We start from the raw sequence: 18,029 nt of genomic DNA, 5'->3' as shown, positions 1-18,029 counted from the left end.
CTTAGATTTTTTTTTTTTTAAATCTTCTATTAAAATATAGAATTCATTATTAATACAGGAGGGCTAAAAATACAGCAAAACTAAAAATGAAATGATCCACAAAGCAAGTTGTAGCTTAATACAGTAGCTATAGGACCATGTTAAGTTCATAGTTTTCAGACATCCTTGAGCCCCTGTGTCCAGATACGGGAGGGGAGTGAGACAGTGAAAGTGTTCAAAAGGTCAAGCCACTGATTCTCCAGTTCCTGGCTTAAAGACCATGCAACCTCGCGCAGAGGCCGTCCATACTTCATTCTTAAAAGACCAACCCAATAAAACCTACAAGATCACAGGTCACAGCCTAAATTTTTTTTTTAAATCAGTCACCCAAATCATGACACTCAGGCCTCCTCGACACTATGCTTGCTTCACATCTTTTCCCTTGCCAGGTTCATAACCTGCTGGAAATCACTTAAAAAAATAATAATAAAAAAGGGGGTGGAGGGAGAAGTAAAATTGCAAATAGGATTTAAAATTCATAGTCTTTCTCAGCCATGTCGATAGCCCAGGCAAATTTCTCACGTTGAGTTTTGTTGTAGATCTTCTCTATAGGGATGCCAAACTTCTTGCACCTGGAGCAGGAAAGAATAAAAAGGAATAAGACCCCAAAACAGACAAGGGGCATCTTACTGCACAACATATGAAATTGCCATCTCACCAGGCTACGGAGATACGTGGGTCCAAGTAGTTGAGCTTGGAGGTACCCAGGGCGATCTGCTTGTTCTCCTCCCGGTCGGTGGCCTGTACCTCCAGCTTCATCAGCTGCTCCTCGATCCTCTGCACGGCTTTCTTCTTGGACTCCACGGTTCTGGGTTGCCAAAACAACCAACATTATAGCAGCATACAATCACATACGAACGCACAATGAGAGTGTAAAGGGCCAAATTCAGTTGGGCGCCCCTTCAAGCAAATATTTTGACACTCACTTCTTGGATTTCTCATCTCTGCGTACTTTGGCGTCAGCCTTGGCACTCTTCAGTTCTCTTTTAGCATCTGCAAGCTGTTCCTTCTTTGCATCAATCTGGTTTTAATGAACAAGTGAATGCATGAAAGGCAAACATTTAGATGGTCCAACAGACCCTGCACTAACAAAAAAATACCAGCATAAAGACAACGAGGACAAGGTCACAAACATCTCATACTTTTGTCTGAAGATTTTGCATGGACTTCTCAAACGTCTTGGGTGGTGCCCTCTGGTGGTTACACAAGATGGCTACTGCTCTGTTAGCACGATTGTAGGAAAGGATCTTTGCAGGAACATTGTCTTCAGCTGAACAAATAAACTTGAGGTCACATACCGTGCATATCATGACCGGGTCGGTTAACTCAAGCCTCTTTACATACGGTGAATGGTACTTACAGGTTGTGAGTTCATTCAGCTGCTGCTGTAGTGTGATGGAGGCATTGTAAGTACGGAACACTTTCGCCGTAAGCCCATCCATCAGCTCCTGAAGATGCTTGTTCAAAATGGAGGTCTGCAAGTGAGGGAAGTCATTTTACATTCTTGTTTCATACATTGTCTTAATTCAACGCATTCAGCTAGTTTTTTTTTCTTTCTCCTTGCAAGTAATAAATAACGGACTGGTGAAAGCACCGGCTTACATTGAGACGGTCAAAAAGGTCATCCTCCGGCTCCTTGTCCTCCATGAACAGCTGAAGGTTTTTGAAAACCTGTAACATTTAAAGAGGATTTTACACAAAAGACAGAACCAACTCATCTGTGCTAATCAATAGCACTCAGATTAAAATTTTCTCATTTGTACACCAGTAATTTAAAAACTGCATTTGATTTATACAGTGCCTTTCACAAACCCAAGGACATTTGCAATGTACAACAACAAAAGACCAAACACAAAAAGAGAAATAACAACAAAAACTGGCATGATTTGATGACTGTAGAGAAGCAACAAATCGAGCAACAACAAGCCAATGAATTTGAGTTTTCAAAATATGGGAACACGAAACTTCATGTGGCATCTACTACCCATGTAGCACAATCAAAACTCCGTAACAGTTAATAACTTGGCAACAAAGGTCCTGACTGCATACAACAGCATAATAAATCAATTCTATTGCACAGTGTGGTGCTAGACCGTGACAAGCTTTAAAAACTGTAAACAGGACTTGATTACATGCAATTCTGCAACCTCTGAAGTTGCTGAAGAATTTTTTGGTGTAAAGACACGGGCTGCAGAGTTTTGGATATATTATCTCTGTTCCAAAACCTAATGAGACACCTCAGGCAGCATCCTAACCGAAAAGGAACCTCATAAGCGACTGATTTGGAATGCTCCATTTCGGCTATCTATGCAACACACAAGAGAGCTGCGGACCTCTGCGGAAGCTTTTCAATATTGGATTAAATATTTATAAATGAACATTTAGTTTTCCTTGTACAACATCTTGGGGAAACTCAACTTTTTGCAATAACTTACTAGACTATCCCAATCTGAAGTAAACATGCGATAGTCTTATTTAACTAAAATGAGCCTTCAGAGGTTTTGATGCCTTAAAACATCTTCTCTGTAGGGGGTGGTGGCAGTGGGGGCTTGAGAAACACTACAACTTACCCTCTTCTCAACAGGGACTTTGTTGTAGTATCTAATGGAGTCTTTACCAAGGAAGTCGAACTCCACCACATACTCCTGGCCGTCCATCTCTTGATGGAGAGTTAGATGTTCCACTCTGAGTGAGCAGCAGCCCACTGTGTCAGCCGTCTCTCCTTCCTCCTTTTCATTACCTGCTCTCAGAGCCAGCTATACCAGAGAAAATGGAGATGCATAACACCGTTCTGCTTTTCAACTTCTGCTTTAGCTCAAAAAGATTATACAAACATAACAGTAAATGTACTCCCTTTGGAGAAAAATAAAAGACTAACTGAACCAAATGCACTTACTCTTGAAGTGCTTTTAAAGAGTAATTCTTAACCTATTCACCACAAGCTTTCAGGGTCATGGGTTTGACGTGAAGGATGTTACATTGATCTAAGCAATGCAAACCTTGTCAATGAAGTAAAGAGCAACAGCACGCTGTCTGATCCTCATCTCTTTGGATTTCCAGTCCTCACGGTATTGCGCACGGATCCGATCCACACACTTTTTCAACTTACGCGCCATTTCATATTTCTGCCAATCCTTCTCTCCCTGCAAGAAACACCACATGGGATACACCAATATTAAAATTATGGCCAATATTTAAATTCATGTTATGGCAGAAACTGAAATGGCTCATATCTATACTGCAGTCTGTGAAGATTTATTGGTTAAATTTACGTAAAGGCAGGGATGGAACCAATGTACAATAAAGTTCAAAAGTTTGGTGTCAGTAAGAATTAAAAAAAAAATAATAATAAATTATTCAGCAAGGATGCATTAAATTGCATCAGATTTTTACAAACGATTTTAAAACAGCATTTTTATATTCTGTCCCACTTATATTAAGTGGCCTTAACTATGTACTTGCATGAAAAAATAAGTACAAATGTACTTACTGTGTTTATATTGTATTACAGAACACGTTTGCTGTTATCGAGGTGGGATACGGTTAAGGTTAGGGACAGGTTTGGTGGGGTGGGTAGGTTAAGGTGTAAGGGATGAGTCAACAGTGTAACTATAAATGTAATAACATGCATGTACACAATAAATTATTAAAAGTACATAGTAGTTAAGGCCACTTAATATAAAGTGGGACCAAATAGGAGGAAATACAATCCTTGGCTAAATCAGTGCTTAGAAAACCCAAATTCTATTTCAATAGCATTCCTTCAGTCATGTGCTGATTTTTACCTTGATCCTCGAACTGGGGTTCAGCATGATGTATTTGATAGAGCCTTGGATATTCTCAGTCCAGGACACCAGCCACGTCACCTTGTTGTCATGACGCACCTCCTTCCACTTTGTCCCAGGTGGTGGTTTAGGATGCTTTGAGTCCCTACAATGAGACACAGATGATGTAAAGAGGTTTTAAACCAAATGTACAGATGTCGGACTGTGACTAACACTCCTTACTTGCTGCAGTTAATGATAATGTCCTCAGGACGGATACGGCGCTTCAGCATGCCCATTTTCGGATGGTCACCTCTGCCACGGAACAAGCCTGGAGGCTCAATCCGGAAGTTAGCGATGCGCTCTTTGTGATTGTCCATGAGACAGAAGCCATACTCCTGCAGAATGCGCTCATTCTCCGCTTTAATTTTCTTGAAGGAAAAAAAAAAGAAAAAAAAAAAAAAAGACTAAAACAAAACATGCCAAAATATCACCAAAATCATTTTAGAAATTAGAGGTAAAACTGTACCAGTTTCTCTTCTTTAGTCATGGCCTTCCTGGCTTCAGATTGAGCTTTGAAATATTCACTCATTTCAGAAAAGTCACACTTGTTCAGATCTGTGAGTTTGGATTTCTCTTCAGATGTCATTTCCTGCAAGTGACAAGATCGTGCAAGATTAATACAAGTCATAAGCAATTATTTAAAAAGCAAGGGGGAAAGATGACAGATTGGCAACATTACCTTCCTCCAATCTTTGAAGAAGTTTTTCCGAAAAACATCCTTAGTTGTGTATTCATGGTCCAACATTTTTGCGAAGAAGGTGGCCACTTCCTCTGCACCAGGGCTGAGTTTCATGTGTTTTCCTAGTGACAGACCATAAATATTATAAAATCAGTTTGAGAACAGCAGTAAAAGAACAGAATGCATCTTTTAATCAGGACTTTACGAAGTTATTAAAGCCATAACACCTGAATGTAGTAAAGCCAGTTACAGAAAATAAAAGCCAACATCCAGAATAAATAACTTTGAGTTTGGTTGGAAAATTCTACATTATCTTTAACAGACCATTGGAAACAAAACAGACAGGTCACGCTTGTTCAACATAACAGACGTGTTGAAAACATCTGAGGTTTACACAACCTAACACCTGCTTCTCTGACAGTTTTGATGGAAATCCAACCTGAGCAACCCCTGAATAGGAGGATCCGAACACCTTGTGAGTCATTAAAGGACATACCGTCATAATAGAACTTGACATTGCTGGGAAGAGGCTCATATGGTGGTGCAAATACTGGCCCTTTGTGTTCCAAAAACTTCCATTTCACGCCATCTGTGTACCTCTCTTCCTCCCACCTAAATGGTATGAAAAAGCACAGTGATGGAAGGATGTAAACCAACATCCCAACAAAAGCAACCAAAACGGATGTGCAAAGTGCAGGAACAAGGACATTTGTGATCTGCACCATATCCCCGAATAAATCAGAAGACGAGGAGCCTACAATTACTTAACCATCGGAGGATGTGAGACTAACCATTTCCACTTCTCTTCTGGCTCTTTTTTTGCTTTTTTCTTGCCATCTGTGGCAGCTTCTCCTTTCTTGTCTTTTGTCTTCTTTTTGGGCTTAATGTCCTATGGCAAATCAAAAGATTCACATTATGTTTAAAGACAGTTTTTGTAAAGTGTAACCAGGAGAGATAAGCTTCATCCACTAACCTCCTCTTCCTGTTTCCGTTTCTTTGCCTTCTTTTCGCTTTCCTCGGTTTTAATTTTTTTGGGTTTGAACTCGGCACTGAAGAAAACAAAAACATTAATATGTATGGTATTTCCACACCTTTCATTCACTATATAATCAGCTCTATTCGCTCTAATGCTTCACATTTTAAAGATGAGTGAATCAATGTGCTTTCGTGACTAAAGAAGATTGGAAGGTTCTTGTCACATGCGAGTTCAAGATGGCCTGCAAATGCAATGTCACTTACTCGTCATCATCGCGCTCTCTCTTCAGAGACTTCTCGTGTTTAGGAGAGTGGTAGAAGCCATCATTCTCAGGTTCAGACTTGATGAAAGGGCTGAGTGAAGGATAAGACAAGCATTATTAATTTTCTTGCTCATCTGATCAAAATTGAGAACCCCTTTAAATTGTTTCAAGATAAATTCATGCTGCTGATTATGTGATTACAACCAAACAGTTGATCTTGAAGGGATCGTATCATACAAGGAAATTAAATTTTCCTTGATCTTTTGAGAAACTTTACTGTAGAATGAAAACATACTGTAACTTTCAGAACTCAAATGCTCCCAGTACAAAACAAACAGCTATTGAAAAGTTGAACTGATGACTTCAGACACCCAAAGTATTAACATTTGAGCCCAATTTACATAAATCGCACCTATTTGGTGTTTAGAGGAAGTATAGATACCATTACACCAAACAACAGAAGATTAAGTGTAAAACGGTGCAGGAAGTGGGGTATGTAGCAACTTAATGATTCCCAACATGGAAAATGAAGTGTGCTTCAACTCATTTCAGTTTGATTCTAATTTGAGTTGCTGATTTTCCTACATATTTTTTTTTTCTTCATAATTTAATTTAGTCATGTCATTTAAAAAAAAAAAGAAGAGAAAAACAGAGTGAAAGTTATATGATTCCTTTATCATAATAAAAACATTTCAGAGCTACTCGAGGCATTTATATGTTATAGTTATGTCATTCACTGTCAAATTTAGGGCTCTTACTCACCTTCCAAATCCATTCTCTTTCTCTTTTTTAGGCTTGCCATCGAAAGGCTTTTGAGGAAGGAAATAGAAAAAAAATGTATTAATAAAATCACATACAACAGAAAGAGGTCAGTAACAGCACTCAATAATGTGTGAATCACAAAAGACTATTTACAACTCCTCCAGAGTCAGAGGATTTAACTCAAATAAAACTGTTGCAATGTGAAAGTAACAGAGGCCTCTGCCCACCCTTTCCTCCTTCTTCTCTTTGTGTTTGTCCTTCTGCTTGTCTGAGGATCCATCTTTGAGCTTCAGCCTCTCTTTATCTTTATCTCTGTGCTTTTTATCCAAGGAGTCCCTGTGTTCACTGCCAAAACGCAATAAAACATGCCGTGATCTAATTGTCCATCAACAAAATCAGCTCCAAATAGATGACAGTGTTTACAAAGGAAGTTGCAGTAAAGCCAACATTCCTTCCTGTGGTCTGAACACTGAAGGCCACGCCCTGTTTATCAAACACACCCAATAAAGAGCAAACTGGGCTATAAAGCGCCTATATATATTGACCATAGGAGTGAATGACAGTGATGTCATACCTGTTGCCGTACTTTGATTTCTCACGTTCTTTGTCTTTCTTGTGGTCCTTGTGTTTGTGTTCTTTGTCCTTGTATTTATCTTTGTGTTTGTGAGAATCTGCCAACAAAGAAATTAAAGATAAAGTAGCACATTCAAAAGGCAACGAACAGCTGGCAAGAGTACGTCCCTGGAACAGGAAAGAGATTCAAAAGCACAGCTATGTGGGGGTTAGAAAGAGTACAAAAGAAGTCAAACAGACCTCCACATTGAAACTGTTTTACTGCTATAGGTATTCACAAAACCTAGGCAAAGAATAAGAGTAGTTCATTGGAAATATTATGGCGGCTCATTCTGCTCACACCTGGATGAGAAATCCATTTCAGAGTGACCTGCACAAGCCTGCCAAACCATGAAGACCATTTACAGACAACTGGTTTGAAATAAGTAAGGCATGACACATCTTGGATTGTCCTCACCCGACCTACTGCAGACACATTAGTCACATCTTGTAGATTTTGGCACTTTACCTCTTGACGTGAAGCATCCAGTTTTCACTCTCAGCTATGTATGGTGTTTATAGAGGCCCCATTCTTTGCAGACTGTTTACTCAGAGAACTAATGCTTTAGGAAATGTGTAGGTTGGTAGGCCGTATTGGGTTGCAAGAGGGCCAGGCATATTCTACTGACACTGTAGCGGACAGTGAGAAAGCTGGAGGTGTTTTGTAACAGGCCTCCCAAAAGGGGAAAGCAAAATGAGCTCTCTTTCTGTCGCGAGGACCAAAAGAATGAACGGGAATTGTACGAGGCTTTGGAATCCAAATGAACTCAAATGTCATCTTTTAAGAGCACAGATAAACAATGAACCTCATGTTACAGTAGGATGCATTCATGCATTAAGAGGGACAGGAGTGCCCGGTTAAGACATGAAATCAAATCCTTTATCTTCCACAGTACGCATGAGCGCATTACCAAACGCGAAAAACCTTTCCCTACCTCTAGATATGCATCCTTAACTAAACTCCTGTACAGGCATACATTCGTAAATATGCATAGGGTTACATTTAAGCCTTCATTTATAAAAAAAATTATAATAATAAAAATACATTTATACACATACATGTAAATATACATATGTGAATATACACACACACATATATATATATATATATATATATATATATATATATATAAAAGAATCCCCCCTATGGGCCAACCATTCAACATGTTCATTTTACCCTTCAGCAAAAAACATGCACATCTGGGACTGTGGAGAACTTGTTTGTGAACTGTACCCTCTAGTGGACAAGTTCATTGTCAGCAGAACTGTTACATGCTGGAGCTTCATAACAAAAAGCAAACCCAAAATAATAAAGTCTGAGTCGATGACTCAAAGAAGCCATTTGACTAAAAAGAACATACTGAGGTAAATCAACCAAAAGAAAAATTACTTCCAAACAATTATATTCAAAGTACATGCTAACAGTACACAAAAACGGTCTTTGCATAATTTTGAAGACTGCTAGGCCAACACTCATTCACTCATATCCAATTAAAATAAATTCCATTATAACATTTTTATTACATAGTTTCTAGTACACATTACCCATGCAAATGTAGTAAAGCATGGGAAGACTATGTAGAATGTGGAAAATAAAGCAATTTTACTCAAATCATGTCATTGTTTATTAAATACATTGTCTAATTTTATGTGCCAGGCCCGAGCATGGGTTTACGTTTGTTTATGTTAAGCACTTGGTGGGTGTTCAGTGGAATGATGGTGTTAACATGCAGCGTGTGCATCAGCACAGCCATGGGTTAAGCACCCTAGCTGCTCTTATAAGGAGAAGCATCATGAAGCCTTATCAGAAGCATCATGCCCATTCAAAGTAAGGATGGTTTGGATTTTAAATGGATCAAAAAAAAGCTAATTTATGAGACGACCTACATAATTACTGTAGTTAAAAAAATTTTTTTTTTAAAGTGCCAAAAAAGGGTAACAAATCATTTAGCGTAATTCGCTGAAAAAATTAAAAAGTAAATAAATAATTAAATCAGACAGCAAAAGGAAAATGCACAATCACGATCTTTAATGTTCAGCTACCATTTTGAATAGTTAAAATTATAACTTTAATAATAATTATATTAAAATATAAAGTGTCAAGAAATGTCAATGATGCCCCTATTAAAGTCAAGTGCATAATATTCCTGTCTCATCACCTAACTGTTTGTGTGTCCAAAATGTGAATAAAATAATTTATGTAGTTTACATTTATGTTCATGTATAATAAACTAATGGTTAAAAATTGACACCTAAATAATGCATTGCATAAAACAAAAAGAAACATGCATCTAGTGCTGTGAAAGTGCTTAAAAGTTTTGCCAAGACTGAACAGAAATGGGGAACAACCAAACTGATCTTTTGAAGGTTTAAAAAAAAAAAAAATACAGTCATTATAAAAGCAATGTTATTTTGCAATACCTTTGGTTGACCATGACCAAACTGGTCTCACCAGTGACACTTGTGTGGTATCAGTTATAGGTCTAATGAAATCCCACAGCACGGGCTCATTCAAGTTAAAATTTTATTGCAAGTAATAATCTGATGCAGATTATATTACAGATTAGTTCATAAGAATAGATGAGTTTTAAAGAAGCCAAATCCCTGGAAAATTGCAGTTACTGATTTGATTTGTAAACGTGCATTTAAGCACATCTCATCGAATAAAGGTCTTTTTGAGGTTGAGGCTTTATTTTCGTGCGTGGATCCGGAACAGGTCTCAAACCTTCGCCTCCATAATCACGTCGATGTGCATTTAACGTTCACTCCACACAGACCGCTAGACAGAGAAAAAAGAAAATGGCGCAGAGACTAAGTCCTCAACCCCAAACCCTCACTTTCACGAGCCTCGTTAAAGCGTTTTTCTTACTCCACAAACGACCAAGCTACACGAACTGGCAAATAATCTCATTTTCTTTCAAAATCGCTGTTTTTCGTCGATTTTAAAGCAACGGAAATACGATTTTTAAGGGCTCAATGTGAACAATAGACGCCTGTCAGTGCGCGAGAGGGGACTTAGTCTCTGGGACGCCATTTCTGTCCTTAAAACTAACTGGTCGTCAAGCAAGCTACATGCAATCACGTTAGATGTGTAAAGCGTAAAATTTAATTTTATCATAATGTGGCCAACTCACCATTATGTCTGGATCCCGAGTCGATCTGCGGAAAAACAGTGGAATACAAGTTAATCGTGCCGTGTCAAGAGGCTGCTAACTTTCAACTTGATGCTAGTCGGAGGGTTAGCACTCAAGCTAACAAGCCTGTTCATTAAACAGCGTTTAAATACCACCGCAGCGTAGAACAGGGGACTATATAAAGTTTTAATTTCCAGAATGACGCATTTAATAGGACACGTTAATGTAAAATAGGCGTCAAAGGACAGCAAAAGCTGAAGATATAAAATTACTATATTCAAAGCCGACTTCTAGTGCCTTTTAGCTTAGCATGCTGGGGGAAAACTGCCGCTGCGGATGAATTTAAACAGCCGAGCTAGTGACTACAAACCCTCAAGAAAAAAAAAGTATTACTGACAACGTTAAATCACAAACACTTTACCTGGGAATCGTTGTGGAAATGGTCCCCACTCATTTGTGTGGGTCTTATGTTTTTAAATAACACAGTTAAAGCCTGTTAAAGTAAAATGCCGGCGAGGAGCTGTAGGCAGAATGAAGAAAGACACCGTTGTGTAACAGACCAAGCCCGAGATTCGAAGCACTGCGCATGTCAGACGCGTTTAAAAGGATAAAAAGGCGTTTTTTCCTGCCAGGCTCCTCCCACACCGCGTGCCCGCTCAGCTCCGCTCTGTGACGTCACCCCTAATTTACTATGGTGTTAAAGCCACGTGGTACCAGCGAAGAGAGTCTTGCTGAAAGAGTTATGAAGATCAGTAATAATTAAAAATTAAAAATTAATAAATTTTTAACATTTGACTTGATAAACAAAATACTAGCTACAAAGCCTCCTATCACATACCCAGGTATTATTTACTTTTTATACAGTCGAATAATACAAAAAGGCATAAGGAGGACTTTTAAACATAGTTGATTTTCAATTTATTTTATTCAGTCCTCCTTAAGGTTACTTGCAGCTACAGAGATATTTTCATACACTGAGATGAGTTAGGTTGTTCAGAAGTTGTGCTGCAATGTGTTTCTCATCATTTTAATAAATCAATAGTATTAGAACTATTTGTTTCAATGCCCTTGTTATCATTGAATCCCTTACAGTATTTTGAGTGCTCACTAACATGTACAATGCTTTGCTTCTCAATGGCCACATTTATCTTTAACCCGCAGTAGGCCTATCTCTGTCCTGACAACAGATGTACAAAGGAGGAAATTGTTTTGCAATCACGTGTTTGATCAGATGTATGATCTTTGTGTCTTTAACAACTGTCATAATAAATGTATAACCTTAATATGATTCGCTGTTAACAATTTAAAGGTCAATGACAAGGAACTGCCATAGGATTCTGCTAAATAACTGGGCCGAACAACAAACTACAGTGATCTGTACATTGATCTTTGTTGATTTCTTTATTCTGATTATTTATTTACTTTTATTTAGGCATTAAACTATTACTATGTGCATATCTACACTCATATATGAATGGCCAATCAGAGATAATAATATTTCCTGGTTTATGTTTCAGAAACACTGTATTAATTTTACAATAATATAATATAATTTTATATTATATTATATAAAGAACCCATTCAACAGAACGATTGTTTGAGAATCAGACCTCAAAGTTTAGAATGTCAAGTCTTTATAAACTTCGTTATTGATGAAGCAATTCTGTGAGGTTTCCATTAGAGGGCACCAACGCCATAATTCTCTTCAACCAGGCCTCACAATACATTTAAAACCACTGTAATACTCTTTATTTTTTGTACTTCATAGCCCCCAATTTTATTAATTCCTAATATTTTCAACGTCATCTGTAATTTGTTTCTGTAGACAGTAGTCATAAACACCAATGTATAACACAAATATGACCAAAAGAGTGAAAGATTAGTAAGAAACTCTGAAATCAACTATGAATTAAAATTAAGATTTATCAAGACAGAAAAATGAAACTGGTGTTGCATAATTTTTAATGCTAATATAAGCATCCTACAATTTTCAATACAAATAGAATATACTAATCAGTATTCAAATAAGCAATAAATCATGTAGTAATCAAAAATCATACCGAACATAATACAAAATAAATCATACTGAACATACTAAACTATCAAAATAAATTACATTGTTGCTTGTGTATAAATGTATATCTCTGCCTAATAAAATGAGATACATCTACGAGCCCTTTTACATATAATACACTTCCATTAGAAGTCACAGATTAATAGTTTGCTGAAGAACAGAATGTCTTAGCAAAACATAAGTATACAGTAATTCATGTGTCAGCTCTGTTGATGTAATGAGACAAGAGAAGGACATAGTAGTCCGAAGATATCAAAGATGTCTCTGCTCATTCTGTTCTCTGATAGAGACACATGTATGAATCACACAGCAGTCTGCGTACCATCTCACTGCTCTGACTCACATCTGCTGTGGACATCTCCTCTTCAGACTGTGAAAGGAAGTCTCCAACCTCAGGACAGGACCTGATCACAGGAACGTTGTAGCCATTGTTATCATCACCTAATGATAAAAATAAGGCAGTGAGGAATTAACACCCATTTTAGTGATAAACGGCTTTTTATACAGTTATAGAATCAATAATGGAAGGATTAAAATAGGTTTGTGACCCTGTGCAAATTACATAAATATATAAATGACATGTTAATGTGTTGGACATTTAACATTTGACATACCACATCGGTCAGCCATGCTGTCAAAGAAGATCCAGGACCGTGGGTTAGGCCCATATTTGACGAAAGATACATAATGGCTGGTGTTTATACAGAGGACTGCAAAAAGTTGCATCTGGTGCCTCTGTACAGGTGCATCTTCTGGAAGGTGATCTGGAACTGTAAGTTTTTGAGGAGTGTGTTCCTTTCGGGAGGAATGAATGTGAACCTGTAGAAAGAGTAAAAACATTTAGGTTTAGGAAGGCATATGGATGAAAAAAAACATGGAAATGCATTGTATCACAGAAATGTGTGCATTAAAAAGGTTTTAATATTTGGTGCACTACCTGTGTGTTGCAGGTGGTGCAATACTGCTTTAGTTTGCCTGGTTGGAGCTTATGGTCCATCAGGCACTGGACACACTCATATTCAGCAAGATGACCACACAGAAAACATTCCCGGGGAGCTGCCAGAGAAAACAGGAGAAGCATGAAAGATATTGCATCTGAAACTGTCCAATATCTGCATCCACAAAACAAATGTTATCAGGAGCTGATTTCATTTAGAAGTATGCTTGTTAAACTCACAACAATGCAAGATGTCTGTGATGTCCAGTTCTGTTGAGGGAATGATTTTAGGGAACATCTTGAACTTCTTTCCAAACCGTGGCATCTGAACTATAAGGCAAGATGGAATCTAAAATAAAAAAAGGTTTGATTAATATATGCATTGTATCTACTAGGCAGGGACCTTTAGGTTATGCACAACTGAATCAAATAAATTATAATCTAATTTACAATAAACTATAAGAAATGAACAAACCTCTTCAAACTTCAGATCGCTTGACACGAAGGACATCTCAAGCAGCTGTTGAACCGAGGGCACAGCTCCCACCTGATTCTTTTCTACAATGATCTGATGCGTATAGGCACCCTGCGCCAAGTCTCCACATGACCTAAAAAAGCACATACAGGTGTTAAGATAATCAGTTTAAGTTTGTTTACACAGAATGTACACAGTTTGGGTCGGTAACATTATTTAATGTTTTTAAAGAAGTATCTTATATCCACCAAGAATATAAATAAAACAGTAATATTATCACTAATTAAAATAGCAATTTTATACTTTAATATATTTTATGTATTCCAGTGATGGCAAAGCACAATTTCCAGCAGCCATTACTCCAGTCTTCAGTATCATATGATCCTTCAGAAACCATTAAAATATGCTGATTTGGTGTATAATATGAAATAATACAAGCAGTGGAAATGAAACAAACCTGATTTTGAGCAAAGGCTCTATATGTAAAACATGCTTTAGTAGTAGCGTGATGAACTCCTCTGGATCTGACGGAAATAGCAGTAAAAGTGTTTTAGACATCAGGGTTACATTAGCTCTAAGCCACAGATAAAAACCTTCAGCTCAGCATCAACAAGTAAATGGCCGCTATGGGATAAGTAATACCTTTCTCCTCTGTAGCAAAAGATTTGCAGCCCAGCTGTTCACGAAACTTCATCACACTCTCAGCTGGAACAAAGCCCGTTCTGCAGAGAGAGGTCATATGAAATGAACTGTGAGTTTCCTGATGACTATAAACACACATACCCATATAAAGCATGTTTACTCAAGCTCCAGCTATGCATTATCTTTGTTAAGTGACTTTTGTATGTATTAAGAAGCTTTACCTGCGTAAACGGTTCACAATGTCCCGTCTTAAAATGTGTGAAATGCCTTCCTCGCTATCTTCTGATGTGCTAAACATTCTGTTGAAAGCTACGGATGATGTGAAGAGACTGTAAAAACAGAGAAAAAAAGAAAATGCATCAACATGATGAAACAGAATGAAACATGAAATAACATGGGTTTCTTAAGATGTTTACCTAAAGAGAGTGGCATCTAGATAACAGGAGTTGAAGTGCCCTTGGATTCCCCTCATTCTGCCAATCAGATGGGACCAAACGTCTTGCTCAGCAACAGGGTGAACATCTTCATTTAAATCTTCCAGGAGAGTGACTAAGAAGGGAAAAGGTCTTCATCTTTAGGCCTTTAACATTCAGAATGTTTCTGTAAGTGGAGGAATAATAAAGCAGACTGAAGGGTCTCACTTGAGGGAGGTTCAAGCGGTTTTGGGATCTCATTCGGGAGGAACAGAAATCTGCTGTCTGGTTTGCAGTTGGTCAGTGGCACAAACAAGGCTTTGTTTCCTTCACAGGTGAAATACCGCTTTGTACCAAATGTCCCATCCGAACAAGTCGTCACCTCATTGTCCTGAAAGGATTTGAGAGATGTTTTTATTATTTACACACAAAACACCACATAATCAGCACATGCTTTATACTGAGAGAGAAAAAAATGCTGATGCTGACCAGCTCAAGTCCTGCCCAGCAATTTTTCTTTCCTTCTGGAACTCCAATCCATCTGATCACACCAAACACGGTCAGTCCATTCAACGATATGACTTCTGCCATAGACCCCACCTCCAAAGAAGAATGGGACAAGGACTGAATGGTACTTGACACGTCTGTGTTTAAAATGATACTTCCTTTCTTTGCATTGCGTGAGTTGAGAGCTGGCATGGAGTTGATGCGAGACACCGCTTTCCTTTTCAAACCTAAAAAGGGAAAACATGTAAATCATATTATTGCAGAAACCATCACCTGACCCTGTAAAATTTTGGTATGAAGCATGCTAAATGCTACAAATTGTTTCAGCTTTGAGATTGACAGCATGGTTTTTCCAGTTTAAGATAACAATCTTTTCCGCAGTCTCTAGTCATAGGATCTCTACAATAACTCCCTGATCCAATCAATACCCATCAGAATTCAAATATGTTTTAAGGGCTAAATAGACGATTAACTGACCCAAATCAATGATGTCTCTCAGTGGTTGTCTGGTGTTTAAATGTGATGGAGCCACCTGGACAATATCAGCTGCACTGAAGAAGGGAAGAGGGACAGTCGTCTTTGACAAAATATCATGCTGAGTGTCCTGTGAAAAGATTCAACAGCATATCAAGAGATCATGTGGATTCTTCACACCATTATCTATTTTCTTTGCATTTCAAATATTTTGTCTATGTGATCATAGTCAACACTTATGTCACAGTTCAAAAGTGCATGTTTAGATTATGTAACAGTACACAGTCATATCGGTCATGTTGATTCAGCTTTTCTATTTCTATAGTAAACGTACACATGCCCTCTATGTTATAAAAATTATATGCAAAGAAGAAATACATTTTATAGTATTAATATTTATTTTAACATTTTTGTATAATAAAATATTTACAGTAAAATAATAACAATCATAAAAATATAGAAATTAGAAATGAATTAAACTACAGACAATACTGATATTAATACTAATATACTATAAAATGCATATTTAAATGTATATAATAATAATAAATAATTTCAGTATACACTGATTATGTGTTTTATTGTTATATATTATTATTTTAAAATAAAATAATATTAATACTAGCATTAAGTGAATACAAAGTTGTTCAGTCAACTGTATGTTATTCTACAAATTGCAAGAATTAATGGAAAAAGCAGAATATCTTTCCTCACCACAAAGTCCAGCTCAAATCCCAGCATCTGCAAGACTCCTGGCTTGTCTTTCTTTCCTATTTGAATCAGATTTTTGACCAGGCATGGTTGAAAGTCCTTCTTGTGTTTGACCACTACAAGATCGTCCTGAGCAAGAGCGCAGATTGCACTGAAGAGCTGGACGTTGCACATGAGCTCCAGTCGTCTGCTGGCAGGTGAAACGAACAGAAGTAGCTGAGCTTGGTGGCGTGTGAGTGGGTATGTGTCCTGCTTCTTCACCGTGCCGCTGCTCTTGGCACTGCCACCACCTCCATAAACCATTCCTATGAGATCTCCTGCTGCTGTCTCTGCATCCGCGCGCCCAATAGACCCGCGAGACAAACCCTTCTTGCTTCTCCTCACTACAATAAAGTAGCGCTCCTGTTTTCCCTCGTTTAGCTCCATGCTGTAGCACTGAGTGTCTGCGTGTTAAATGACAGCAGTCGCCTTATGAACACACCCAGCGAGCAAGAAGTAGTCTAGTAGACGTCTAAAAGACGTCATTCTTAGACATCCAGAAAACGTCCTCACAGGAGCCAGAATGAAAGTTTTTTTGACGTCTTTTCTGGACGTTGTTTAGACGTAAATTAAAGACGTGATAATGACGTCATTTTTAGATATCCACTAGACGTCTTTTCTGGACATTGTATAGACGTCAATTAAAGACGTGCTAACGACGTCATTCTTAGACATCCAGAAGACGTCCTCACAGGAGCCAGAATGAAAGGTTTTTTGACGTCTTTTCTGGACGTTGTTTAGACGTAAATTAAAGACGTTGTACAGACGTAGTTGTTAGACATCCAGAAGACGTCCTTACATGAGCCAGAATGAAAGTTTTTTTGACGTCTTTTCTGGACGTTGTTTAGACGTAAATTAAAGACGTTCCACGGACGTAGTTTTTCGACATCCATAAGACGTCCTCACAAGAGCCAGAAAGATAGTTTTTTTGATGTCTTTTTAGGACATTATTTAGATGTCAAAAACGTGCTAAATATGTAATCTTTAGACAGCCAGAATAAAAGTTGTATTAGATGCGTTTTCTGTAGAAATGTCAAAGATGACTGTTAAAGACTCGTATTAACATGGAAATCCTATCTGGACATATTTGCAAGGATCAAAATTCAAAAAAATGTTTGCTTCAAACAGTGGCATTGAGTGAGTTAGTTCTCACTGAGAAAAACCCAGTTACTCATTGTTAATGGTTGTCGTGTCATGAAACTGCAGACAGACCATAGACCTAAATTATTTGAAAGAATATGGATTAAATTGAATATTCAATTGAATAATTGTTTAGTTTATATACTAGTCTTGCATTTTTGTATCTTATCAATATAATTGTAATAAACTGCTTACCATTTTCCTGTAAACCAAACTGATCACTCCAAGAAATCATCTAAATTTCAAAATATATTTTTATTACTAATATTTAGTAAAACTTAAAACCAGAACAGCAGTATAAATTAAAACAATAACACACTAATACT

At 37.6% G+C, this 18,029-nt stretch overlaps 2 protein-coding genes across 2 annotated transcripts; both read right to left on the bottom strand.

Annotated features, from left to right (window-relative positions):
* Positions 1-436: 436 nt before the first annotated feature.
* On the bottom strand, positions 437-10,871 carry LOC132126100 (DNA topoisomerase 1-like). Its single transcript, XM_059537150.1, has 21 exons — positions 10,713-10,871; positions 10,292-10,316; positions 7,120-7,216; positions 6,773-6,890; positions 6,546-6,592; positions 5,785-5,874; positions 5,519-5,594; positions 5,337-5,434; positions 5,042-5,157; positions 4,546-4,667; positions 4,333-4,455; positions 4,047-4,234; positions 3,825-3,969; positions 3,039-3,182; positions 2,610-2,795; positions 1,642-1,710; positions 1,400-1,514; positions 1,182-1,309; positions 966-1,060; positions 698-847; positions 437-611 (listed from the first exon to the last, which is right to left on the bottom strand). Exons 1-21 carry the CDS (start codon positions 10,743-10,745, stop codon positions 509-511), a joined length of 2,268 nt encoding a protein of 755 aa, XP_059393133.1. The 5' UTR covers positions 10,746-10,871; the 3' UTR covers positions 437-508.
* A 1,358-nt stretch (positions 10,872-12,229) lies between these two features.
* cyldb (cylindromatosis (turban tumor syndrome), b) lies at positions 12,230-16,998 on the bottom strand. The gene is made up of 13 exons (XM_059537314.1): positions 16,528-16,998; positions 15,817-15,943; positions 15,322-15,566; positions 15,061-15,223; positions 14,836-14,968; positions 14,641-14,748; positions 14,420-14,499; positions 14,235-14,301; positions 13,778-13,910; positions 13,543-13,651; positions 13,303-13,421; positions 12,980-13,184; positions 12,230-12,806 (listed from the first exon to the last, which is right to left on the bottom strand). Exons 1-13 carry the CDS (start codon positions 16,948-16,950, stop codon positions 12,634-12,636), a joined length of 2,085 nt encoding a protein of 694 aa, XP_059393297.1. The 5' UTR covers positions 16,951-16,998; the 3' UTR covers positions 12,230-12,633.
* Positions 16,999-18,029: the final 1,031 nt, after the last annotated feature.

This window comes from Carassius carassius, chromosome 44 (genome assembly GCF_963082965.1).
Source record: "Carassius carassius chromosome 44, fCarCar2.1, whole genome shotgun sequence".
NCBI lineage: Eukaryota > Metazoa > Chordata > Actinopteri > Cypriniformes > Cyprinidae > Carassius > Carassius carassius.
The sequence above is the reverse complement of the archived record's forward strand: the minus strand, read 5'-3'. Positions and strand labels throughout refer to the sequence as shown.

Bases quoted from the DNA above. Each gene is read 5' to 3' on its own strand.
- LOC132126100 (XM_059537150.1), bottom strand. From the start codon at position 10,745: ATGAGTGGGGACCATTTCCACAACGATTCCCAG. The intron at 6,891-7,119 runs GTATGACATCAC...GCGTTTTGGCAG, and splicing joins AAATCAAAGTACGGCAACAG to TGAACACAGGGACTCCTTGG. The intron at 5,435-5,518 runs GTTAGTGGATGA...GATTTGCCATAG, and splicing joins AACGGAAACAGGAAGAGGAG to GACATTAAGCCCAAAAAGAA.
- cyldb (XM_059537314.1), bottom strand. From the start codon at position 16,950: ATGGAGCTAAACGAGGGAAAACAGGAGCGCTACTTTATTGTAGTGAGG. The intron at 15,224-15,321 runs GTCAGCATCAGC...AAATCCTTTCAG, and splicing joins GCTGGGCAGGACTTGAGCTG to GACAATGAGGTGACGACTTG. The intron at 13,185-13,302 runs GTAGTGCACCAA...CTCTTTCTACAG, and splicing joins GCACCACCTGCAACACACAG to GTTCACATTCATTCCTCCCG.